Source organism: Capra hircus, assembly GCF_001704415.2.
Source record: "Capra hircus breed San Clemente chromosome X unlocalized genomic scaffold, ASM170441v1, whole genome shotgun sequence".
NCBI classification, from domain to species: domain Eukaryota; kingdom Metazoa; phylum Chordata; class Mammalia; order Artiodactyla; family Bovidae; genus Capra; species Capra hircus.
In genome coordinates this window covers 64,094,644-64,122,532 of record NW_017189516.1, presented here as the reverse complement: position 1 = coordinate 64,122,532, position 27,889 = coordinate 64,094,644, and the positions used below count along the sequence as shown (strand labels likewise).

The 27,889-nt window shown below is 43.6% G+C and overlaps 1 protein-coding gene and 1 long non-coding RNA gene across 2 annotated transcripts; both read left to right on the top strand.

The window, feature by feature from the left end:
- The first annotated feature begins 5,392 nt into the window (after positions 1 to 5,392).
- Positions 5,393 to 9,520, top strand: LOC108634364. Its single transcript, XR_001917587.1, has 4 exons — positions 5,393 to 5,497; positions 7,337 to 7,438; positions 7,656 to 7,697; positions 9,315 to 9,520. It is a non-coding gene; the product is annotated as an uncharacterized LOC108634364 (long non-coding RNA).
- Positions 9,521 to 13,682: 4,162 nt separating this feature from the next.
- LOC108634363 (odorant-binding protein-like) lies at positions 13,683 to 23,601 on the top strand. Its single transcript, XM_018044049.1, has 7 exons — positions 13,683 to 13,823; positions 14,296 to 14,435; positions 15,503 to 15,570; positions 19,430 to 19,540; positions 21,394 to 21,495; positions 21,711 to 21,752; positions 23,382 to 23,601. The coding sequence occupies exons 1-6, from the start codon at positions 13,746 to 13,748 to the stop codon at positions 21,728 to 21,730; spliced, it is 519 nt and encodes a 172-aa protein (XP_017899538.1). The 5' UTR covers positions 13,683 to 13,745; the 3' UTR covers positions 21,731 to 21,752; positions 23,382 to 23,601.
- Positions 23,602 to 27,889: the final 4,288 nt, after the last annotated feature.

Sequence of the window (27,889 nt, the reverse complement as noted above, 5' to 3'; positions counted from 1 at the left end):
TAAACAGAAGGAACATCACACAGCTGTTAGACTAGGGCCCTTGCATTAGACAAGACAGCTCAATCTATCTCAGTAATTTCCTTTACTTGATTTGAGTTTTCACAAGATTCTATACCTAGAGCTATGTTCATAAAGATAGGTAACTTCTGCTCAAATGAAAGGGCAGGGAAACTCCTGAGGGATGATGTCGAGCAGAATTTACAGAGATGGACTACGATTTCTGAAGGGAATTTTACTTTTAGTTCACAGGAAGATGGTTAACACAGTACATCGCAGCCGATAACGTAGAGAAGATCACCGAGGGTGGGCCATTTCACATTTTCATGCGTTACATTGAGTTTGATGAAGAAAATGGCACGGTACACTTCCACTTTTATATCAAGTAAGTATATTCACCCAAAAGGAAATACCTGTAAAGCCCCGACCTGAGGGAGGGTGTGTCTTCCCCATCTGCAGGGAACTCTCTGGGTGATGTTGAGAGCATTACGCCCTGTGCTGTAAGGCTGAGCAGGGTCTCTGATGGGAGGACGGGATCAGTTCCCCTTTCAACTTCCAGGGAATGTCCCCAAAACTCTGATTAGCGGGGGAAACCAGAAGCTTCACTGGCATCAACTCAATAAAGGGAAGAGGGACGGGGCAGAGGGAAGAGGCTCATGTCCTGGAGCCCACAGTCCCCACCAGGGGCTTGAACCCTTCCTGCAGAATTTGCAAGAGACGGTTCCCACTGAGCACAGAAGTGAGAGCAAGGGGAGAGCAGACAAGGGGAGAGCAGACAGTGAGCTCTGCCCTCGGGGCTTCCTCAGGGAGGTTTCATCACCACTGAGTTTCCCAAAGCCTTCAGAGCCCCTAGTGATATTCCCAAGTCCCTTCATAGGCGCCTGCCAAGGCACGTGACAGGAGTTCCATCCCTGGGTCCAGAAGATCCCCTGGAGGAGGAAATGGCAACCCACTCCAGTATTCTTGCCTGGAGCATCCAATGGACAGAGAAGCCTGGCAGGACACAGTCCATGGGGTCACAGAGTTGGACGCAACTGAGTGACAAAAACTACTTTCATTGAAAAACGAATCACTGCCAGGGTAGCGACAACCCCCCAGGTTTGTTATGACGGCTATGCCTCTCAGTTTTCAGAAGCTATATATATAAAGGAAAAGTTCATTCTTTTTCTTTTTTCCTAAAATTCTAGATTTCTCCTTGTTTATTGGCTTTACACACGAACTGTTTTGAACCTACAGGTTATCTTTAGAACTACTAGTTAGATTTAGTGGGAAGACAAACCATCCTTGCCACTTGAAAGTTACTGGATTGAGACAACATATTTTGTCCCTTTTGAAGGTCAAAATGTTCACCAGCACTGAGGTGATACCTGACACATTTTCTTGGGTGTCATACATCAAATTGTTATTCTCTTAATCAACCAACTTGAATATATTTTGTTTTTAAGGAAGAATGGAGAATGCATAGAAAAACATGTCTCAGGCCTAAAGGAAGAAACCCATTATGCTATTGACTGTAAGTATGAATGTTGCACTGGAAAGAGTATGTTCAGGTAGAAATCTTGGTCTCAACTTTCTTCAATAACCCCATGCACCTGAATTCTACTCCTATTAAATATTAGAGGTCAGGGACTGGAAAGTCTCCCTTCAATGGAGTGTTAATCAGTGAGACCAGAGCCCAACATCCTAGGGTGTGAAGTTAAGTGGGCCTTAGGAAGCGTTATATGAACAACGCTTGTAGAGGTGACAGAATTCAAGCTAGGCTCTTTAAAATCTCAAAAGATGATGCTGTTAAAGGGCTGCAGGCAATGAGCCAGCAACTTTTGAAAACTCGGCAGTGGCCACAGAACTGGAGAAGGTCAGCTTCCATTTCAATCCCAAAGAAGGGCAATGACAAAGAACGTTCAAACTGCTTCACTGTTGTGTTCAATTCACATGCGAGCAAGGGACTGCTCAAAGTCCTTCAAGCTAGAATTCAGCAGTAGGCGATCTGAGAACTTCTAAAAATATAGGCTTGATTTAGAAAAGGCAGATGAACCAGATCAAATTGTCAACAGTCAGTGGATCATTGAGAAATAGAGGAAATTCCAGAAAAAACAAACAAACAATTATTTTTCCTGCTTCATTGACTATGCAAAAGTCTTTGACTGTATGGATCACAACAAACTGTGGAAAATTCTTCAAGATAGGGGAATACCAGATTACCTGTCTCCTGGGAAACCTATATGCTGATCAGTCAGTAATAGTGAGACATGGCACAATAGGCTGGTTCAAAATTGGGAGAAGAGTACAACAAGTTAGTATGTCCTGTCATGCTGCTTATATAACTTACATGCAGAGTGAGTGAGTTGAGTGAGTGAGTGAAGTCGCTCAGTCATGTCTGATTCTTTGCGACCCCATGAACTGTAGCCCACCAGGCTCCTCCATCCATGGGATTTTCCAGGCAAGAGTACATCATGCTAAATGCCAGGCTGGAATGAAGATGGCTGGCAGAAATATCAACAGCCTCAGATATGCAGATGACACTGCTTTAATGGAAGAAAGTGAAGAGGAGTGAAAGAGTCTGTTGATGACGGTGAAAGAGGAGACTGGAAATGCTGGTCTGAAACTCAACATCTGAAAACGCGAAGATCATGGCATCTGGTCCCCTCACTTTATGGCAAACAGAAAGGGGAAAGAGTGCCAGCAGCAACAGATTTTCTCTTCTTGAGCTGCAAAATCTCTGGGGACTGTGACTGCAGCCACGTAATTAAAAGATGCTTGCTCCTTAGAAAGAAAGCTATGACAACGAAGACAGCATATTAAAATGCAGAGACATCACTTTGCCAACAAAGGTCCGTAGAGTCGACAGTGTGCTTCTACTCAGCAGTTTTGTATGTCTGAGAGTTGGACCATAAGAAGACTGAGTTGATCCTTTCAAATGGTGATGCTGCAGAAGACACTTGAGAGTCTCTAGGACTCCAAAGAGAGGAAACAAATCAATCCTAAAGGAGATCAAGTGAGAATATTCACTGGGAGGACTGATGCTGAAGTCTCAGTACGTTGGCCACCTGATGCGAAGATTTGCCTCACTAGAAAAGACCCTGATGCTGGGGAAGATCAAAGGTCAAAGCAGGAAGGGGTGCCAGAGGATGAGATGGTTGGATGGCATCATTTGAGCAAACTCTAGAAGATCGTGGAGGACAGAGGAACCAAGTGTTGTACAGTTCATGGGGTCGAGGAGAGTCAGATATAACATAGCAATTAAATATCAACAAGAACAATGAGACCAAGCATGAGTGTAGAATTTGTATTTTGTAGGGTTCTGACAGATTATTTACAACAGGCTTATGAACTGATGTCTCAGGGGTCTATCTTGAGTTTGCACATCAGTGTTATTCACTTTTAAAAAACAATCTTAACATGTCTTTGGCCATCCAAGCTGAGATGGATGAACTTGAACTCAAGCAAATCGTTGTGAGTTCAACCAGAAACGCAGCTTCTATTTAAAGCAATGGGGATTCTGGCTAAGCTTTGTATCTCTGAGCTCTTTATAACGGCCCTAAATAACATTATTATTTTTTCATGGCCTAAGAGGAACATACTGTATTAAAATTTAAACACTTCATATGTGATCACAACCCTTACCCAAAGTAAGTAGTGGCACAGCGCATATGCGATGATCACACATTAGTAAAATTCATGCCTGAAATATTTCCCCATGCTTTTCATTGATAACTTCTAACATATGATGTTTTCTAAATTATGATTTCATTTTCCTATTCCCATTCTGATTTCCCTTGGCTGAATTGTGAATTCTTCCACAGTCTTTCTGATTCTCCATTTTTGCAATCTGTTTTAGCTTGAATTTTCCACAGTGACTAAACAAGGGAGATAAACAGAAGTGCAAGGCGTCTTGGAAGGTCTCTTGGGGACCAGCCATTGCAGCCTTCAGCTTTGTTTTGGAGACTGTGAGGGGTACCGGCATCAGGCCCAGTACAGCAGTGGCTTTGATGGTGAGCTGACACCCAGAAGACAGGTTACTCTCACTGTCTCATCCCTTCATGAACATCACAGTCAATTCAGTGATGCTGCTATGCCCACCTTGTGAAGCCATGGTGAACCACAGGTGGTCACTGATAATCTGAGGACATGCATAGTATAAACTAAGCTGTCCCAAAGAGAGCAAGGATGGTGGACGTGGCCTGCCCTTGGGAAAATTGCATATTCTTGTCAGGGCTATGAGACTCTGAAGCTGCTTTTTTTCTTTTTTTTTTTTCCAAGCACACTAAAAATTTTCAGTGTTTCAGAGACGGAGCAAGTGGTGTTTGCATGTTTCAGGAACACAGATGGGCATTTTTACATCCCATGTGGCTGAGAGGTTGCAGGAAGGTGAGATGGAGGCCAGGAGAATGAGAAGGGACGTAGAGAGTGCAGTGTGACACACAGTAGGTGAGAGCTGCTTCTTGTCCAGACACATGGGGCAGAGTGGACGGGCAGGACAGAGAGCAGGGGCAGCAGTCCAGGTGCGGAAGGAGGTCACCTCTAGGTGGTCACTGCCTACACGTCCTAGCAGGCAAGCTGTCTTCGCACCAACAGACAAGGCAGTGAGCTGTGTCATACCCCAGACAGAGGGGCTCGGGAAACATAATACTTAAAGTGTTCACAAGGTTCCAGGGCCTGGCCCATGCACTCAGGAACAGAAGGTGATGAACACAAGGTAGGTTGGTCAAGAGATACCAATTTTGTGGCTGGAGTAACAGACATCCAAGAATTTTAGAACCTGTATTTGATAACACGTTCATGATGTTTTAAACCACTCTCAGGAACTTCCCCAGTGGTCCAGGGGAGAAGAATTCTGCCTGCCAGGGCAGGAGACATGGGTTTGATCCCAGGTCTGAGAAAATCCCACACGCTGTGAGTCATCTAAGCTCATGCACCACAACTACTGATCCTGCACTCTACAGCCCCCACGCTGCAACTACTGAAGCCCCCACAGCCCAGAGCCTGTGCTCGGCCACAAGGGAAGGCACTGCATTAAGAAGCCGCACACCACACCAGACTGCACTCCACAGTCACCACACGTGGAGAAAGCCCACGGGCAGCAGGGAAGACTCAGCAAGTCAAAAACAATGCAGAAAAAGAATCTGTGGGGTTCATTAGAACACACGTTCTAATGTGGCAAGCATCTTGCTAAGACAGCAAGGAGTGACTGGTTAATGGTAGGAAAAGGTGGGGGTGAGGAAAACTCGTACCTCCTTTCCTTGCTGTGGTTTACGGTAGCATTTTGTGCACGCAGGGAGTGAGTGGGTCAATACACAATGGACTGTTCTTTATGCCCACCGTATGCCACAATAATCTAACTGACAACTAGTTAAGGTTGGGCTGTTTGTATCTTTTCTCTCTCTCACAGACGCGGGTAGCAATGAATTTCAACTCATTAGTGGGGACAAGGACTATCTCATAGTGCGTGATCTCAACGTGGATGCAGATGGCAAGGAGACAGAACTGGTGGGATTATTAGGTAGGTATGACATCCTAAATTCCCACTGACATGGAAATGTTACGTGTCCACTGTCAAGACTTTCATTCAGAATATCCAGAGGTGCTGACAGTATCTTTATGCTCACCGAATTAAGGATCCTGGAAGGTAATCTACCAAGAAACAGGAGGCCATAGGGTGCAGAATATCACATCATCAGACATTTCAAGATTGTTCCTTTCTGTTGAAATTTTAAAAATGAAGTTTTGCTAGAATCAGTTTTTAATATCTTATGTTGAAGATTGAATATTAAGTGTTGAAATATTTAGTATTTCAACTAATTTCATGCCATGGCTATAATGAGACTGACTTTCTTTCATTTTTAAATTTTTATCTATTTTTTAATTGAAGAATGACTGCTTTATTGGATGGTGGTGTTTTCTGTCAAACATCAACATGAATCAGCCATACATATACAAGTGCTTCTCTTGCCTGGAAAGTTCCATGGATGAAGGAGTCTGATGGGCTGCAGTCCATGGGGTCACTGAAAGTTGGACACGACTCAGTGACTTCACGTTCAAGTTTCACTTTCACACATTGGAGAAGGAAATGGCAACCCACTCCAGTGTTCTTGCCTGGAGAATCCCAGGGACGGTGGAGCCTGGTGGGCTGCCGTCTATATGATCGCACAGAGTTGGACACGAATGAAGTGACTTAGCAGCAGCAGCAGCATACATGTGCTTGTGTGAAAGTTGCTCAGTCGTGTCTGATTCTTTATGACGCCATGGACTATACAGTCCATGGAATTCTTCAGGCCAGAAAACTGGAGTGGGTAGCCTTTCCCTTCTCCAGGGTATCTCCCCAACTCAAGGATCAAACCCAGGTCTCCTGCATGAGGAATCTTTACTGGCAGAGCCGCAAGGGAAGCCCAAGGTACACATATGTCCCCTCTCTTTTGAACCTCCCTCCCATCTCCCTCCCCATCCCACCCCTCTAGATTGATACAGAGCCGCTGTTTGAGTTCCCTGAGACATACAGCTATTTCCCATTTTCCATCTAATTTACAGATGGTCATGTAAGTTTCCATGTCACTCTCTCCATACGTCTCACCGTCTCCTCCCCTCTCCCCATGCCCATAAGTCTCTTCTCTATGACAGTTTTTTCACTGATGCCCTGTAAATAAGTTCATTGTCAGTACCATCTTTCTAGATTCCATATATGTGCAGATTCTATAGGTATCTGTTTGTATACAATATCAGTTTTCTGACGTACTGTAAGCCTTGGAGCAGACACTTACAGGATAAATCTTTGCCCTTTTCCACGTTTCAAATGCATTGTTCCTATGAACACTGACATCACTCCCTAACCACACAGAAGCCCTGAGAGGTGTGTGCGCCATGGGGACAACAGGTGTCTGTTTCAGAAAAGGTTATTGGGTAGAACGGTAGGTTCATGAAAGAGTAAATTGCCCTCTGGCATTAAGTGCAAAGTGGAGAACGTGTCTGTGGAAGGAGAGAAGCGTGTTTCCTAATAAGCTGGGTCTAGAAACAGAGATGAATGACAGTTAGCTATACGAGGAAGGTGTTAGAAGCAAGTAGGTTCCATATTAGGATGAACTGAGGCCCAGATTCATGGAGATCCTGGCAAGTCTTTGTCATCCAGCTCCTGATGCTGAGGGGGAGGGTGTCCTGCTCACCAAGTTGGACTGGGCTCAATGTTTAAGACAGAAAACATATGTCTGTGTTGTGACAACCGTTTGAAGGTCTTAGATTATACAAGTGAACATCTGATTGGCATGTTCCATTCATGGTTCTGAAGATTCAGGAATATCCATGGGTTCCTGGGGGTCACAATTCTGCTTTTTGCACGGTGATTTTACAGGCGCAGGAGGTAATGTTGATCCGAAACACGAAGAGGAGTTCAGGAATGCGGTGAGAGAAAAAGGGATTCCAGAAGAAAATATCCAGAATTTTATCGATCATGGTAATGGAATTATACTTTTTCCCCTGACCATACCATTCACCTGGTGTGTAAATATCAGGAAACAAATCAGTTTATTCAAAATTTCTTCTTCTCCAAGTCATCTCTTTTAAGATCCATTATTTAAAAAAAAAAAAGGAAGAGAGAACAAAACACTGGAGATGCTGGCAATGTTAGTAATTGGTGGCTCTTTTATTTCTCCCATTTTGTTTTTCCCCAGATGACTGTCCAGAGGAGAGAAAACTAGTGACTGTGGTCGTTTGTAAGTAAACATGGTCTGTTATTAATGGTGCCCCTTCCAGATGAAGTAAGAAGGTCACACCGTTATTCCATGCAGGTGAAATGTTTGTCTCAACAGTTTAAACGTGTCACTAAAGACTTTTTTTGTTCCATAATTTTGCTGTTCTTGAGCCATATAAAATTGCAAACAGTTTGGTTGATTAATGCTGAGCAGTTGTGGTGAGAGAGTCGTATCCTACAGGAATTTTGCAGACCAGAGTCATCAGAGAGAAGAGGAATCCCCATGAGTAGGTGGAAACTATCAGTGTTCCCATGCATCCTGACTTTGTGGTTGTCCCTACACATACCTCCTCTGGGAGAATTGGTATTAAAGAAGCAGGGCTTCCCTGATGACTCAGTTGGTATAGAACCCGCCTGCAATGCAGGAGGACCCGGTTCAATTCCTGGGTCAGGAAGATATGCTAGAGAAGAGAAAGGCTACCCACTCCAGGATTCTTTGGGCTTCCCTTGTGGCTCAGCTGGGAAGACCTGGGTTTGATTCCTGGGTTGGGAAGATGCCTTGGAAAAGGGGAAAGCTTCTCCAGTATTCTTTCCTGGAGCATCTCCATGGACATAGGAACCTGGTGGGCTCTAGTCCATGGGGTCACAAAGAGTTGGACACGACTGAGTAACTTTCATTTTCACATAGATTTCACTTCTGCATGGGACCTTATTTACAAAACAGAAACAGACTCACAGATGTGGAGAAAAGACTTGAGTTTGCCAAGTGGGAGGGAGTTGGCAAGAAAAGGATTGGGAGGTTTGCGGTTAGAAAGGGAAAGTGGAAGAAAGGTTCCTTGCTCAGTCACATCGGGCTCTCTGCGACCCCATGGAACATAGCCCTCCAAGCTCCTCTGTCCAGGGTATTCTCCAGGCAAACATCCTCACATTATTTCATTCCCTTCTATACAAGATCTTACCAACACAGGGATCAAACCTAGGTCCCCTGAATTGCAGGCAGATCCCTATTGTCTGAGAAGTTTTGGGTTAGTAGATGGAAACTATTATACACGGGATGGATAGAGAACAAGGTCCAACTGCAAAGCACAATGGACTATATGCAATACTCTATAAAACCTAAATGGGAAAAGAATCTGAAAAAGGATAGATACAAACTTTTGTATGTATAATCACTTGGTTGTACACCTGAAATTAATGCAACATTGATAATCAGCTATACTAGAATATTAAAAATTAATAATTAAATTTTTAAATTTTTTAAAAATTAAAAAATAATTAAAAAATAAAAAAAATTAAAAAAAATTCTTGAGGACCCAAAAGACAAAGTTGCAGGGTTAGAGTTGTCTGCTCCAAATATAGAGCCTGAAAATCATCTTTAGATGAAGCACCACCTTGTACATGCATTGTGAAATCATAACTCATAGAATCAATCCGAAATGGGAAATCTCCAACCACATGTACATGCCGAGGACAATCTGCCATCACAGAAATGTGCAGTGTTGAGGTCCACCTGGAATCGGTTATTGGATCAGCTACCAGCTCCCTGTACCCTGAACAGTCTACTGCCTGAAGCTCACCCTTGTGAGCTGTCTCACAGTCAGCTCTACTAAACCTTTGGTTCTCTCTTATTCACCTACAGAGTGAGTCACTGAGACCAGACACGTCCTCGTCTCCGTGGAATCAAGATCAACAACACAAAGACGACTTTCCTGGTTCCTGATTAACATGATCCTGCTCTCTTCACGCTCACAATCCCTCTCCCATCTCATCTCTCCTCGTCACTAAATCATGTCCTCACTGGTGTTATTTGATTGCGGAGGGTTTAAATAAATTGATTTAATATCTGTCCTGCCCAGGTAGGTCTGTGCAATAGTCACCTCATTTCAAACACACAAATGTCCATGTTAAGTGTCCAGGAAACTGTGCCTTTCATAGGACAGGTGTTCATCAGAGACAGTCTTTATGTAGACTTGGTGACAGGCCGTCAGGTGTCCAGGGAAGAGGGAGAAACCAGACTAAACCATCCTGGGGCAGAGTTATGACTCCTCCAGCGTATGCGCTTCTCGATGGCTCAGATGGTAAAGAGTCCACCTGCAATGCAGACGAGCCAAGTTCTATCCTTGGATGAGGAAGAGCCTCTGGAAGAGGAAACGGTAACACACTCCAATATTTCCTGAAGAATGCTATAGTAGAGGAGCCTGGTTGGCTACAGTCCATAGGACCCTAAAGAGTTGGACAGGCCTGAGCAACTAACACTTTCACTTTCAGCCTACTGTACGGAAGGGGGCAGTCTAAAAAAGAAAAGTCCCTAAAATGCATCTTATTCATTCCCGAGAAAGGAACGTAGGTTCCACTCATTAAGACTCATGCACGGGAAGTGCAGGGTGACATTACTGTTCAGTACAGTTCAGTTCAGTTGCTCAGTCATGTCCAACTCTTTGTGACCCCATGAATTTCAGCATGCCAGGCCTGCCTGTCCATCACCAACTCCCGGATTTTCCCAAACTCATGTTCATCAAGTTGGTGATTTCATCCAGCCATCTCATCCTCTGTTGTCCCCTTCTCCTTATGCCCCCAATCCCTCCGAGCATCAGGGTCTTTTCCAATGAGTCAACACTTCACATGAGGTGGCCAAAGTACTGAAGATAATGGTGACCTCCCTCAAAATATCCCATGCATGTACCTCTAGAGTCCCTTTGCTTAACCCGTAGTAGGCCACCACTGACTCACAGCTTCACCCCCTGGAGACTTCCGGACACCCTCAGGCAAGTCCAGGACAGTCTGCTGTGGGGTCACTCTTCCTTTCTCCTGGGTCCTGGTGCACAAATTCTTTTTGTGCCCTCCAACAGTCTACTTCCCTGTCCTGTGTCAGTTCTGGCAACTCTATGGTGTGGTTAATGACGAACTCTTCCCAGAGGACTATGCCATACCCACACCCCGAGTCCCTGTCCCTAGACACTCCTTGAACAATCCTTCTGATGAAGCAGAATGGTTACCGCCTTCTTGTTCCACAAGACTGTGGAATGGGCTTTGACAGTGGGGAACTGTCGCGAAGAACCAAAGGTGACTCCATGTTGGAACTGTTTCTTTGACTTGCTTTTTGTTGCCATTGTTATTATCATCATACATTATGTCCTGCCTCGGACGACCCTACCCTTCAACCTGACTGTTAACGTGCCTTTTCTCAGCTCACTGGTTAGTTTAATATTGGCCCAGCTATGAAAAGAACTTAACACGCACATTCCAGAGGCTGGCCAATCCTGACATGTTCTGTAAGACCGAAGATCCTTTGTGCTCCACTTCCTCACTGTCTCTAGCTCTCTATTCTGCCTTTTGACTTTACTTTGTCATATCTTCCCTCCCTCTGGCTCTGTAAAAGAACCTGGCCTCCAGACCCTGACAAGATGGTTACTTTGAGACATTGGTCTACCATCTTCTCAGCCGACTGTCCAAAGAAAGTCATATTGCTTGTCCCCCCACCTTTCTCGGATTCACTGGTCTGTCAGGAGGACAACTAGAGAGTCCACGTGCCATAATGAAAGATCCCAGCTATGTCAAAACTAAGATTTTGTGCTGCAACTAAGACCCGGCCCAGACAAATAAATGAATGCATAAATAAATAAATATAATGTACATTTTTGTAATAAAAGTTATATGCACATGTACTTTCTTTAAAATAGTGGGCTTGTGTTTTATTGTCTCAACGTTAGACTCTAACTGCATTGCAACCTTGGTCGTGTATCCTTGAAGGAACCTGGAATTTTGAGTGGCCAAGATCAATAGCCTCCTTGCACTGTTTAGTTAGGAGTTGTGCAATCTAAGATGTAAAAACAGTGGTTACACAAAAAAAGAGACAGGTAAAACAAAATTAATAACCTGTCGTTAGAAACTTCTCAGTTCCAAAAACCTGAATAAATTTGAGGAGACCACAGGAACATGTACCAAGCAGTACTTAGTGTTATTTGGAGGGAGTTACAGCAGTAATGTTTTTTAAGCTGGTTTGTTTTTATTTGTTAGTCTATTGCCAACATTTTGACCAATATTTATGACAGTTGGGATTCAAGGGCATATGAGTCCTTTCAGTACAAAGCAATAGGATTTTTTTTCCCTTTTACCAGTTAACAAGGATGAAAACTTTTTTTCCTTTCTTCTATCATTTAATTGGTGGAGAATGCTTGACAACTTCTGCCATTACAACAATGCAATCAGCCATAATTAATATTAATCTCTTCCTTTTTGAGCACCCTAGTCCCCTCCCCTCACCCCATCTTACCCCTCCAGGTCATCACAGAGGGCCTCTCTGGACTCCCTGTGTTTCAGCAACTTCTCACCAGCTACGTATTATTTGCAGGGAGGGAACACAGATGCAGATATAGAGAACAGACTTGGGAACACAGTGAGGGAAGAAGAGTGCTAAGACCAGTGGAAACCAACATGATTATTACAACTGTAGCAATAATCTCTTAGAAGAACTAACATCTAATCTCCCCCATATTGGAAGTTAGAAAGATCTTCCTAAGATAGGATGGTCCTAGGATACACTCCCAGGGGACACATGTTGCTAAGAGTCCAAAACGAAAACCTGGGAATGCTAGATATACAAAAGTAGAGATGGAAGGGTGATGATGGGATGATAAGGGGTGCGAGCTGGGGTCACATGACTACTCAAATTTATCTGAATCAGGGACTTCTCTGATGGTCCAGTGATCAGGATTCTGCCCTTCCCTCGCAGAGAGTACAGGGTCCATACAGGTTTCATCCCCATTGGGACCTAAGAACCTGCATTCTGCATTCTGTAGCCAAGAGAAAGAAAGAAACAAACCAAAAAGGAAAATTAGCATCTTGATCAAAGACCAAAGACAGGAAACGGTCTCAGGATATTCTGAGACATGAAAACCTTCTATCACACAGACTTCACAGCTGAAACTACGACAGGGTCATATACAGAGGAATGTATGAACAAAAGAGATAGCATGATATTGCAATTGAAAGAAAAGAGAATAAAAGGAAAAAACATAGATATAATGTCGGTCCCCATGAACATGAAGGGAAGTGATCCTCTGAAGATGTGAGCTGAGGATGACCTTGAGATGACAAGCTGTCCTCAAAGGCCTGACTTCAACCCAAATGAAGCATTCTGAGCTCTGATTTGTCCCAGGAGTAGCCAGTTCTAGGTCAAATCTCACTTAGTTGACTCAGGAAAAATGAATCTCATTTTGTAATTTGTATACTGAGAACAAAATAAATCTTTTAATGTATTTGGTTGAAAATTACTGTGAATGAAGATGAAGATAAGTAAAATTTGGTAACAAATACAAAGAAAAAGACTGTTTCAGTGACCTTGAGTTAGGAAATGTATTTTTTCATTCAAAATAAAAATTGCAAAGACTGATGTCCAACTCTTTTGCTTGCTGGGAGAAACAACTGAGTTAGTGAGTCAATATCATATTACAAAGCAAGTGGGTAAAAGAGTGTCTGGAAAGAAATCACTGAAAATAAACTGCTGGTGTGCCTTCTTCAGATGAGGTTATGGGGTATTTGAACGGATTGTCCTCTTAGTACTTAAGAGGAGAAATTTTCACATTGGGGCAGGAGGATGTGATAAATGCTAGGTGACCTGCTCCTCTCCTTAGAATAATAGGAGTCTTTCCAAGGGTCTCTGAGGAAATAGTGTTCCCTTGGCCAAACCACACAGTCAATATTTACTTTAACAAAATAAATGTTACACTGTCTCCTCCACGTTAAGGAAACAATGCAGATGTGAGGGATATGTACCTTGGACAGCTCATCTCATTTTGGATCTCATGATAAACAGGAAAATAAATAATTGTCCCCTTGCAATATTGGATGTACTGCATTATCAAAATGACAGAATGCCAGCAGAGTGTATCTCTGCCAACCAGGATCCTGAAGGTGCCTTCTGTTGCACCTGTGGTCATATGAGGAACAACCATTGGCTCATGATGTGTCACGCCAGCAGATGCAGGCGATAAAAGTGGCAGCAGTTTTGCATCCACTCCAACCACTGGGACACCCTCAGCTTCTACAGAAGGACCACAGAGTCAACAAGATGAAGGCTCTGCTGTGCAGTCTTATCCTTGGTCTGCTTGTTGCCAGTCAAGGTGATGCTCAGATAGACGCCTCTCAGGTACCAGGGGCATTTGAACGTGGTCTATGCTTGGGCGGAAGTCTTGGCGTGTATCCGTGTGCGTGTCCCTTTCGAGGTCCAGTCGTGTGGATCACTAAGTCTAGCCATCTCTCTGCAGTTCAGAATTGTTCCATTCACTGGCTCTATACTTGCTGTTTGTGACGTCTGTATCACCTCTGCCATCTATTCACTGGCTCTCATGCTTGTTCACTGCTCTTATTAAACTGAAGGAACATCACACAGCTGTTAGACTAGGGCTCTTGTGCTTGACAAGACAGACTATCTATCTCAGTAATTTCTCAATTATTTCCTTTACTTGACTTGAGTTTTCACCTGATTCTATACCTAGGGCTGTGTTCATAAGGATAGGTAACTTCTGCTCAAATAAAAGGGCAGGGAAACTCCTGAGGGATGATGTCAGGCAGAATTTACAGAGCTGGACTACATATTCTGAAGGGAATTTTACTTTTAGTTCACAGGAAGATGGTTAACCCATTACATTGCAGCTGATAACGTAGAGAAGATCACCGAGGGCGCGCCATTTCACATTTTCATGCGTTACATTGAGTTTGATGAAGAAAATGGCACGGTACACTTCCACTTTTATATCAAGTAAGTATATTCACCCAAAAGGAAAACACCTGTAAAGCCCCGACCTGAGGGAGGGTGTGTCTTCCCCATGTGCAGGGAACTCTCTGGGTGATGTTGAGAGCATTACGCCCTGTCCTGTAAGGCTGAGCAGGGTCTCTGATGGGGGACGGGATCATTTCCCGTTTCACCTCCAGGGAATGTCCCCCAGACTCTACTTAGCATGGGAACCCAGAAGTGCCACTGGCATCCACTCATTAAAGGAAAGATGGACACAGCAGAGGGAAGAGCTCGTGTCCTGGAGCCCACAGTCCCCACCAGGGGCTTGAACTCTTCCTGCAGAATTTGTAAGAGACGGTTCCCAAAAAGCACAGAAGTGAGGGCAAGGGGTGAGCGCATAGTGAGCTCGGCCCTCGGGACTTCCTCACGGGAGTTTCAACAACACTGAGTTTCCCAAAGCCCTCAGAACCCATAGTGACATTCCCAAATCCCTGCCCAGGCGGCTGCCAAGGCACGTGACTGGAGTTCCACCCCTGGGTCGGGAAGATCCCCTGGAGGAGGAAATGGTGACCCACTCCAGTATTCTTGCCTGGAGAATCCAATGGACAGAGAAGCCTGGGGGGCCACAGTCCATGGGGTCGCACAGAGTCGGACGCAACTGAGTGACAAACACTTTTACTTTCATTGAAAAACAAATCACTACAAGGGTTGGGACAACCCCCCAGGTTTGTCATGATGGCTATGCCTCTCAGTTTTCAGAAACTATATATATAAAGGAAAAGTTCATTCTTTTTCTTTTTTCCTAAAATTCTAGATTTCTCCTTGTTGATTGGCTTTACACACGACCTGTTTTGAACCTACAGGTTATCTTTAGAACTACTAGTTAGATATAGTGGGAAGACACACCATCCTTGCCGCTGAAAGTTACTGGATTGAGACAACATATCTCGTCCCTTTTGAAGGTCAAAATGTTCACCAGCACTGAGGTGATGCCTGACACATTTTCTTGGGTGTCACAAAGAAAGAATCTTAATTATACATCAAATTGTTATTCTCTTAATCAAGCAACTTGAATATATTTTGTTTTTAAGGAAGAATGGAGAATGCATAGAAAAATATGTCTCAGGCCTAAAGGAAGAAGCCCATTATGCTATTGACTGTAAGTATGAATGTTGCACTGGAAAGAGTATGTTCAGGTAGAAATCTTGGTCTCAACTTTCTTCAATAACCCCATACACCTGAATTCTACTCCTGTTAAATATTAGAGGTCAGGGACTGGAAAGTCTCCCTTCAATGGAGTGTTAGTCGGTGAGACCAGAGCCCAACATCCTAGGGTGTGAAGTTAAGTGTGCGTTAGGAAGTGTTATATGAACAACGCTTGTAGAGGTGACAGAATTCAAGCTAGGCTCTTTAAAATCTCAAAAGATGATACTGTTAAAGGGCTACAGGCAATGAGTCAGTAACTTTCAAAGACTCAGCAGTGGCCACAGAACTAGAGAAGGTCAGCTTCCATTTCAATCCCAAAGAAGGGCAATGACAAAGAACGTTCAAACTGCTTCACTGTTGTGCTCAATTCAGATGCAAGCAAGGGACTGCTCAAAGTCCTTCAAGCTAGAATTCAGCAGTAGGCGATCTGAGAACTTCCAAAAATATAGGCTTGATTTAGAAAAGGCAGATGAACCAGATCAAATTGTCAACAGTCAGTGGATCATTGAGAAAGAGAGGTAATTCCAGAAAAAAAAGGAAAAACAATTATTTTTCCTGCTTCGTGGACTATGCAAAAGCCTTTGACTATGGATCACAATAAACTGTGAAAAATTCTTCAAGATATGGGAATACCAGATTACCTGTCTCCTGAGAAGCCTGTATGTTGATCAGTCAGTAATAGTGAGACGTGGCACAATAGGCTGGTTCAAAATTGGGAGAAGAGTACAACAAGTTAGTATGTCCTGTCATGCTGCTTATATAACTTACATGCAGAGTGAGTAAGTTGAGTGAGTGAGTGAAGTCGCTCAGTCATGTCCAATTCTTTGTGACCCCATGAACTGTAGCCCACCAGGCTCCTCCATCCATGGGATTTTCCAGGCAAGAGTACATCATGCTAAATGCCAGGCTGGAATGAAGATGGCTGGCAGAAATATCAACAGCCTCAGATATGCAGATGACACTGCTTTAATGGAAGAAAGTGAAGAGGAATGAAGGTCTGTTGATGATGGTGAAAGAGGAGACTGGAAATGCTGGTCTGAAACTCAACATCGGAAAACGCGAAGATCATGGCATCTGGTCCCCTCACTTTATGGCAAATGCAAGCAGCAACAGATTTTCTCTTCTTGAGCTGCAAAATCTCTGGGGACTGTGACTGCAGCCACGTAATTAAAAGATGCTTGCTCCTTAGAAAGAAAGCTATGACAACAAAGACAGCATATTAAAATGCAGAGACATCACTTTGCCAACAAAGGTCCGTAGAGTCGACAGTGTGCTTCTACTCAGCAGTTTTGTATGTCTGAGAGTTGGACCATAAGAAGACTGAGTTGATCCTTTCAAATGGTGATGCTGCAGAAGACACTTGAGAGTCTCTAGGACTCCAAAGAGGAGAAACAAATCAATCCCAAAGGAGATCAAGCAAGAATATTCACTGGAAGGACTGATGTTGAAGTCTCACTACGTTGGCCACCTGACACGATGATTTGCTTCACTAGAAACGACCCTGATGCTGGGGAAAATCGAAGCTCAAAGGAGGATGGGGCGCCAGAGGATGAGATGGTTGATGGCATCATTGACTCAATGGACATGAATTTGAGCAAACTCTAGTAGATCACGGAGGACAGAGGAACCTGGTGTTGTACAGTTCTTGGGGTCACAGAGAGTCAGCTATGACATAGCAATTAAATATCAACAAGAACAATGAGACAAAGCATGAGTGTAGAATTTGTATTTTGTCGGGTTCTGACAGATTATTTACAACAGGCTTATGAACTGAGGTCTCAGGGGTCTGTCTTGAGTTTGCACATCAGTGCTATTCACTTTTAAAAAACAATCTTAAGATGTCTTTGGCCATCCAAGCTGAGATGGATGAAGTTGAACTCAAGGAAATCATCGTGAGTTCAACCATAGACACAGCTTCTGGTTAAAGCAATGGGGATGCTGGCTAAGGTTCATATCTCTGAGCTCTTTACAATGGCCCTAAATAACATTATTATTTTTTCATGGCCTAAGGGGAACATACTTGATTGAAATTTAAACACATCATATGTGTACACAACCCTTACCCAAGCTAAGTAGTGGCACAGCGCATATGCGATGATCACACATTAGTAAAATTCATGCCTGAAATATTGCCCCGTACTTTTCATTGATAACTTCTAACACAGGATGTTTTCTAAATTATGATATTATTTTCCTACTCCCATTCTGTGATTTCCCTTGGCCGAATTGTGAATTCTTCCACTGTCTTTCCGCTTCTGCATTTTTGCAATCTGTTTTAGCTTGAATTTTCCACAGTGACTGAACAAGCGAGATAAACAGAAGGGCAAGGCGTCTTGGAAGGTCTCTTGGGGACCAGCCATTGCAGCCTTCAGCTTTGTTTGGGGACTGTGAGGTGTACCTGCATCAGGCCCAGTACAGCAGTGGCTTTGATGGTGAGCTGACGCCCAGAAGACAGGTTACTCTCATCCCTTCATGAACATCACAGTCAATTCAGTGATACTTCTATGCCCACTTGTGAAGCCATGGTGAACCACAGGTGGTCACTGATAATCTGAGGACATGCATAGTATAAACTAAGCTGTCCCAAAGTGAGCAAGGCTGGTGGACGCGGCCTGCCCTTGGGAAAATTGCATATTCTTGTCAGGGCTATGAGACTCTGAAGCTGCTTTTTTTTTCTTTTTTTTTCCAAGCACACTAAAAAATTTCAGTGTTTCAGAGACGGAGCAAGTGGTGTTACAGGAACACAGATGGGCATTTTTACATCCCATGTTGCTGAGGGGTTGCAGGAAGGTGAGATGGAGGCCAGGAGAATGAGAAGGGACGTAGAGAGTGCGGTGTGACACACAGTAGGTCAGCGCTGCTTCTTGTCCAGACACATGGGGCAGAGTGGACGGGCAGGACAGAGAGCAGGGGCAGCGGTCCAGGTGCGGAAGGAGGTCACCTCTAGGTGGTCACTGCCTACACGCCCTAGCAAGTAAGCTGTCTTCACACCAACAGACAAGGCAGTGAGCTGTGTCATACCCCAGACTGAGGGGCTCGGGAAACATAATACTTAAAGTGTTCACAAGGTTGCCGGGCCTGGCCCATGCACTCAGGAACAGAAGGTGATGAACACAAGGTAGGTTGGTCAAGAGATATCAGTTTTGTGGCTGGGGTAACAGACATCCAAGAATTTTAGAACCTGTATTTGATAACACGTTCATGATGTTTTAAACCACTCTCAGGAACTTCCCCGGTGGTCCAGGGGAGAAGAATTCTGCCTGCCATGGCAGGAGACATGGGTTTGATCCCAGGTCTGAGAAAATCCCACACGCTGTGAGTCATCTAAGCTCATGCACCACAACTACTGATCCTGCACTCTACAGCCCCCACGCTGCAACTACTGAAGCCCCCGGAGCCCAGAGCCTGTGCTCGGCCACAAGGGAAGGCACTGCATTAAGAAGCCCGCACACCACACCAGACTGCACTCCACAGTCACCACACGTGGAGAAAGCCCACGGGCAGCAGGGAAGACTCAGCAAGTCAAAAACAATGCAGAAAAAGAATCTGTGGGGTTCATTAGAACACATGTTCTAATGTGGCAAGCATCTTACTAAGACAGCAAGGAGTGACTGGTTAATGGTAGGAAAAGGTGGGGGTGAGGAAAACTCATACCTCCTTTCCTTGCTGTGGTTTACGGTAGCATTCTGTGCACGCAGGGAGTGAGTGGGTCAATACACAATGGACTGTTCTTCATACCCACCGTATGCCACAATAATCTAACTGACAACTAGTTAAGGTGGGGCTGTTTGTATCTTTTCTCTCTCTCACAGATGCGGGTCACAATGAATTTCAACTCATTAGTGGGGACAAGGACTATCTCTTAGTGCGTCATCTCAACGTGGATGCAGATGGCAAGGAGACAGAACTGGTGGGATTATTTGGTAGGTATGACATCCTAAAATTCCCACTGACATGGCAATGTTACATGTCTACTGTCAAGACTCATTCAGAATACGAGGAGGTGCTGACAGTATTCAGGGTGCAAGGCCTGTATCTTTATGCTCACAGAATTAAGGATCCTGGAAGGTAATCTACCAAGAAACAGGAGGCCATAGGGTGCAGAATATCACATCATCAGACATTTCAAGGTGATGTATTTCTGTTGAAATTTTAAAAATGAAGTTTTACTCGAATCATTTTTTAACATTTTATGTTAAATGTTGACAATTAAATGTTGAAATATTTAGTATTTCAACTAATTTCATGCCATGGCGATAATGAGACTGACTTTCTTTCATTTTTAAATTTTTATCTATTTTTTAATTGAAGGATAACTGCTGTATTGAATGGTGTTGTTTTCTGTCAAAGATCAACATGAATCAGCCATACATATACAAGTGCTTCTCTTGCCTGGAAAATCCAATGGACAGAGGAGCCTGGTGGGCTGCAGTCCATGGGGTCACTGAGAGTTGGACACAACTCAGTGACTTCATTTACCCTTTTCACTTTCATGCACTGGAGAAGGAAATGGCAACCTGCTCCAGTGTTCTTACCTGCAGAATCCCAGGGACGGCAGAGCCTCGTGGGCTGTCATCTATGGGGTCACACAGAGTTGGACACGAATGAACTGACTTAACAGCAGCAGCAGCAGCAGCAGCATACATGTGCTTGTGTGAAAGTTGCTTAGTTGTGTCTGATTGTTTATGACCCCATGGACTGTATAGTCCATGGAATTCTTCAGGCCAGAATACTGCAGTGGGTAGCCTTTCCCTTCTCCAGGGTATCTCCCTAACTCAAGGATCAAACCCAGGTCTCCTGCATGAGTAATCTTTGCTAGCAGAGCTGCAAGGGTAGCCCATAAGTACACATATGTCCCTCCCTTTTGAACCTCCCTCCCATCTCCCTCCCCATCCCACCCCTCTAGATTGATACAGAGCCCCTGTTTGAGTTCCCTGAGACATACAGCAATTTCCCATTTTCCATCTAATTTACAGATGGTCATGTAAGTTTCCATGTCACTCTCTCCATACGTCTCACCGTCTCCTCCCCTCTCCCCATGCCCATAAGTCTCTTCTCTATGACAGTTTTCCCACTGATGCCCTGTAAATAAGATCATTGTCAGTACCATCTTTCTAGATTCCATATATGTGCAGATTCTATAGGTATCTGTTTGTATACAATATCAATTTTCTGAGGTACTGTAAGCCTTGAAACAGATACTTACAGGATAAATCTTTGCCCTTTTCCATGTTTCAAATGCATTGTTCTTATGAACACTGACATCACTCCCTCACACAGAAGCCCTGAGAGGTGTGTGTGCCATGGGGACAACAGGTGTCGGGTTATTGGGTAGAACGGTATGTTCATGAAAGAGTAAATTGCCCTCTGGCATTAAGTGCAAAGTGGAGAACGTGTCTGTGGAAGGAGAGAAGCGTGTTTCCTAATAAGCTGGGTCTAGAAACAGAGATGAGTGACAGTTACCTATACGAGGAGGGTGTGAGAAGCAAGTAGGTTCCATATTAGGACGAACTGAGGCCCAGATTCATGGAGATCCTGGCAAGTCTTTGTCATCCAGCTCCTGATGCTGAGGGGGATGGTGTCCTGCTCACCAAGTTGGACTGGGCTCAATTCTAAAGACAGAAAGCATATGTCTGTGTTGTGGCAACCGTTTGAAAGTCTTAGATTATACAAGTGAACATCTAAATGGCATGTTCCATTCATGGTTCTGTAGATTTAGGAATATCCATGGGTTCCCGGGGGTCACAATTCTGCTTTTTGCATGGCGATTTGACAGGCGCAGGAAATAATGTTGATCCAAAGCACGAAGAGGAGTTCAGAAATGCAGTGAGAGAAAGAGGGATTCCAGAAGAAAATATCCAGAATTTCATCGATAATGGTAATGGAATTATACTTCTTTCCCTGACCATACCATTCACCTGGTGTGTAAATATCAGGAAACAAATCAGCTTATTCAAAATTTCTTCTTCCACAAGTCATCTCTTTTAAGATCCATTATTTAAAAAAAAAAGGAAGAGAGAACAAAACACTGGAGATGCTGGGAATGTTAGTAATTGGTGGCTCTTTTATTTCTCCCATTTTGTTTTTCCCCAGATGACTGTCCAGAGGAGTGAAAACCAGTGACTCTGATATTATGTGAGTAAACATGGTCCAAAAAAAAAAAAGTCCGTTATTAATGGTGCCCCTTCCAGATGAAGTAAGAAGGTCACACCGTTATTCCATGCATGTGAAATGTTTATCTCAACAGTTTAAATGTGTCACGAAAGACTTTTTCTGCTCCATAATTTCGCTGCTCTTGAGCCATATTAAGTTGCAAACAGTTTGGTTGATTAACTCTGAGCAGTTGTGGTGAGAGAGTCGCATCCTACAGGAATCTTGCAGACCAGAGTCATCAGAGAGAAGAGGAATCCCCATGAGTAGGTGGAAACTATCAGTGTTCCCATGCATCCTGACCTTGTGGTTTGTCCCCACACATACCTCCTCTGGGAGAATCGGTGTGAAAGAAGCAGGGCTTCCCTGATGACTCAGTTGGTATAGAACCCGCCTGCAATGCAGGAGGACCCGGTTCAATTCCTGGGTCGGGAAGATATGCTAGAGAAGAGAAAGGCTACCCACTCCAGGATTCTTTGGGCTTCCCTTGTGGCTCAGCTGGGAAGACCTGGGTTTGATTCCTGGGTTGGGAAGATGCCTTGGAAAAGGGAAAAGCTTCTCCAGTATTCTTTCCTGGAGCATCTCCATGGACATAGGAACCTGGTGGGCTCTAGTCCATGGGGTCACAAAAAGTTGGACACGACTGAGTAACTTTCATTTTCACATTGTTATCACTTCTGCATGGGACCTTATTTACAAAACAGAAACAGACTCAGACGTGGAGAAAAGACTTGAGTTTGCCAAGTGGGAGGGGGTTGAAAAGAGAAGGATTGGGAGGTTTGCGGTTGAAAACGGAAAGTGGAAGAAAGGTTCCTTGCTCAGTCACATCGGGCTCTCTGCAACCCCATGGAACATAACCCTCCAAGCTCCTCTGTCCAAGGTAATTTCTCCAGGCAAAAATCCTCGCATTGTTCCATTCCCTTCTATACAAGATCTTACCAACACAGGGATCAAACCTGGGTCCCCTGAATTGCAGGCAGATCCCTATCGTCTGAGAAGTTTGGGGTTAGTAGATGTAAACTATTATACACAGGACGGAAAAAGAACAAGGTCCAACTGCAAAGCACAGTGGGCTATACACAATACTCTATAAAAGCTAAATGGGAAAAGAATCTGAAAAAGAATAGATACAACTTTTCATGTATAATCACTTGGTTGTACACCTGAAATTAATGCAACATTGATAATCAGCTATACTAGAATATTAAAAATTAATAATTAAAATTTTAAAATTTTAAAATCAAAAAATATTTAAAAATTAAAAAATTAAAACAAATTCTTGAGGACCCCAAAGACAAAAGTTGCAGGGTTAGGGTTGTCTGCTCCAAATATAGAGCCTGAAAATCATCTTTAGATGAAGCACCACCTTATACATGCATTGTGAAATCATTACTCAAAGAATCAATCCAAAATGGGAAATCTCCAACCACATGTACATTCTGAGGACAATCTGCCATCACAGAAATGTGCTGTGTTGAGGTCCACCTGGAATCGGTTATTGGATCAGCTACCAGCTCCCTGTACCCTGAACAGCCTACTGCCTGAGGCTCACCCTTGTGAGCTGGCACACAGGCAGCTCTACTAAACCTTTGGTTCTCTCTTATTCACCTACAGAAAGAGTCACTGAGACCAGACACGTCCTCGTCTCCGTGGAATCAAGATCAACGACACGAAGACGACTTTCCTGGTTCCTGATTAACATGATCCTGCTCTCTTCACGCTCACAATCCCTCTCCCAGCTCATCTCTCCTTCTCATTAAATCATGTCCTCTTTGGTGTTATTCGATTGCTGAGCATTTAAATAAATTGACTGAACATCTGTCCTGCCCATGCATGTCTGTGCAAAAGTCACCTCATTTAAACACACAAATGTCCACGTTAAGTGTCCAGGAAACTGTGCCTTTCATAGGAGAGGTGTTCATCAGAGACAGTCTTTATGTAGACTTGGTGTCAGGCCGTCAGGTGTCCAGGAAAGAGGGAGAAACCAGACTAAACCATCCCGGGGCAGAGTTATGACTCCTCCAGCATATGCGCTTCTCGATGGCTCAGATGGTAAAGAGTCCGCCTGCAATGCAGATGACCCAAGTTCTATCCTTGGGTGTGGAAGATCCTCTGGAAGAGGAAACGGTAACGCACTCCAATAATTCCTGAAGAATGCTATGGACAGAGGAGCCTGGTTGGCTACAGTCCATAGGACCCTAAAGAGTTGGACAGGCCTGAGCAACTAACACTTTCACTTTCAGCCTACTGTACGGAAGGGGGCAGTCTAATCAAAGAAAAGTCCCTAAAATGCATCTTATTCATTCCCGAGAAAGGAACGTGGGTTCCACTCACTAAGACTCATGCACGGGAAGTGCAGGGTGACATTACTGTTCAGTACAGTTCAGTTCAGTTGCTCAGTCATGTCCAACTCTTTGTGACCCCATGAATTGCAGCATGCCAGGCCTGCCTGTCCATCACCAACTCCCAGATTTTCCCAAACTCATGTTCATCAAGTCGGTGATTTCATCCAGCCATCTCATCCTCTGTCGTCCCCTTCTCCTTATGCCCCCAATCCCTCCGAGCATCAGGGTCTTTTCAATGAGTCAACTCTTCACATGAGGTGGCCAAAGGACTGAAGATAATGGTGACCTCCCTCAAAATATCCCATGCATGTACCTCTAGAGTCCTGTGCTTAACCCGTAGCAGGCCACCACTGACACACAGCTTCACCCACCGGAGACTTCTGGACACCCTCAGGCAAGTCCAGGACAGTCTGCTGTGGGGTCACTCTTCCTTTCTCCTGGGTCCTGGTACACAAATTCCTGTTGCCCTCCAACAGTCTATTTCCCTGTCCTGTGTCAGTTCTGGCAACTCTATGGTGTGGTTAATGACGAATTCTTCCAAGAGGACTATGCCATACCCACACCCAGAGTCCCTGTCCCTTGACACTCCTTGAACAATCCTTCTGATGAAGCAGAATGGTTACTGCCTTCTTTTTCCACAAGACTGTGGAATGGGCTTTGACAGTGGGGAACTGTCGTGAAGAACCAAAGGTGACTCCATGTTGGAAACTGTTTCTTTGACTTGCTTTTTGTTGCCATTGTTATTATCATCATACATTATGGCCTAACTCAGAAGACCCTAGCCTTCAGCCTGCCTGTTAAGGAGCTTTTTCTCAGCTCACAGGGAGATAAACTGACCCTGCCCAGCTATGAAAAAGAAGAACTTAACACGCACATTCCAGAGGCTGGCCAATCCTGAGATGTTCTGCAAGACTGAAGATCCTTTGTGCTCTACTTCCTCACTGTCTCTAGCTCTCTGTTCTGCCTTTTGACTTTAGTTTTTCATATCTTCCCTCCCTCTGGCTGTATAAAAGAACTTGGCCTCCGGATACTGACAAGATGGTTACTTTGAGACATTGGTCTACCATCTTCTCAGCCGACTGTCCAAAGAAAGTCATATTGCTTGTCCCCCCACCTTTCTCGGATTCACTGGTCTGTCAGTAGAAAACTAGAGAGTCCACGTGCCATAACGAAAGATCCCAGCTATGTCAAAACTAAGATTTTGTGCTGCAACTAAGACCCGGCCCAGACAAATAAATGAATGCACATATGAATAAATATAATGTTCATTTTTGTAATATAATTTATATGCACAGTTTCTTTAAAATAGTGGGCTTGTGTTTTATTGTCTCAACTTCAGACTCTAACTGCATTGCAACCTTGGTCGTGTATCCTTGAAGGAACCTGGAATTTTGAGTGGCCAAGATCAATAGCCTCCTTGCACTGTTGAGTTAGGAGTTGCACAATCTAAGATGTAAAAACAGTGGTTACAGAAAAAAAGAGACAAGGAAAACAAAATTAATAACCTGTCGTTAGAGACTTCTCAGTTCCAAAAACCTGAATAAATTTGAGGAGACCACAGGAAGATGTACCAAGCAGTACTTAGTGTTATTTGGAGGGAGTTACAGCAGTAATGTTTTTTTAAGCTTGTTTGTTTTTATTTATTAGTCTATTGCCTACAATTTGACCAATATTAATGACAGTTGGGATTCAAGGGCATATGAGTCCTTTCAGTACAAAACAATAGGATTTTTTTTTTCCTTTTATCAGTTACCTTAAGGATGAAAACTTTTTTCCTTTCTATTCTATCTTTAACTGGTGGAGAATGCTTGACAATATTCTCTTCACTTCTGCCATATAACAATGCAATCAGCCATAATTATTATTAATCATCACTTTTTGAGCACCCTAGCCCCCTCCCCTCACCCCATCTTACCCCTCCAGGTCATCACAGAGCGCCTCTCTGGACTCCCTGTGTTTCAGCAACTTCTCACCAGCTACATATTATTTGCAGGGAGGGAACACAGATGCAGATATAGAGAACAGACTTGTGAACACAGTGAGGGAAGAAGAGTGCTAAGACCAGGGGAAACCAACACGGTTATTATAACTGTTGCAATAATCTCCTAGAAGAACTAGCATCTAATCTCCCCTTGATTGGCAGTTAGAAAGATCTTCCTAAGATAGGATGGTCCTAGGATACACTCCCAGGGGACACATGTTGCTAAGAGTCCAAAACGAAAACCTGGGAATGCTAGATATACACAAGTCGAGATGGAAGGGCAATGATGGGATGATAAGGGGTGTGAGCTGGGGTCACATGACGACTCACATTTATCTGAATCAGGCACTTCTTTGGTGGTCCAGTGGTTAGGATTCTGCCCTTCCCTCGCAGAGAGTACAGGGTCCATACAGGGTTCATCCCCACTGGGGAACTAAGAACCTGCATGCTGCATAGTGTAGCCAAGAGAAAGAGACAAACCAACAGAAAAGGAAAATTAGCATCTTGATCAAAGACCAAAGACAGGAGATGGTCTCAGGATATTCTCAGACATGAAAGCCTTCTATCACGCAGACTTCACGGCTGAAAATACGACAGGGTAATATACAGAGGAATGTATGAACAAAAGAGATAGCATGATATTGCAACTGAAAGGAAAGAGAATAAAAGGAAAAAAAACATAGATATAATGTCGGTCCCCATGAACATGAAGGGAAGTGATCCTCTGAAGATGTGAGCTGAGGATGACCTTGAGATGACAAGCTCTCCTCAAAGGCCTGACTTCAACCCAAATGAAGATTCTGAGCTCTGATCTGTCCCAGGAGCAGCCAGTATTGGGTCAGTTCTCACTTAGTTGACTCAGGAAAAATGAATCTCATTTCATAATTTGTATACTGAGAACAAAATAAATCTTTTAATGCATTTAGTTGACAAATTACCATGAATGAAGATGAAGATAAGTAAAATTTGGTAATAAATACAAAGAAAAAAGGCTGTTTCAGTGACCTTGAGTTAAGAAATGTATTTTTTCCATTCAAAATTCTAAAAATTGCAAGGACTGATGTCCAACGTTTTTGCTTGCTGGGAGAAACAACTGAGTTAGTGAGTCAATGTCATATTATAAAGAAAATGGGTAAAAGAGTGTCTGGAAAGAAATCACTGAAAATAAACTACTCATGTGCCTTCTTCAGATGAGGTTATGGGGTATTTGAACGGATCGTCCTCTTAGTACTTAAGAGGAGAAAGACCACATTGGGGCAGGAGGAGATGATAAGATGCCTGCCTGAAAAATTCTGAACTCTAATTTTTCCCAGGAGAAGTTCTCACTTAGCTGACTCAGAAACCCTGAATCTCATCGTTTCTTCCTTTCTATACTCAGAACTTAACTGATGTTTTAATGTGTTTATTTGATAAATTCCCATGAATGAAGATGAAAGTGAGTTAAATTTGATTAAAAATTTAAAAAAATGACTCACTGTTTCAGTGACCTTGAGTCAGAAAATTTATTTTTTCCATTCAAAATTCTAAAAGTGGCAAGAACTGCTGTCCAGTACTTTTGCTCACTGGGAGAAACAACTGAGTTAGTGAGTAAATATTATATTACAGATTAAATGGGTAGAAGTTTGTCTGGAGAGAAAATCACTGAAAATAAACTGGTGTGCATTCTTCAGATGACTTTAAGTGGCATTTTTACCAGATCGTCCTCAGTAATTAGGAGGAAAAAGCCCACATTGGGGCAGGAGAAGGTGGTAAACGCTTGTGCTCACCTGTTCCCCACCTCAGAAAAATAGGAATAT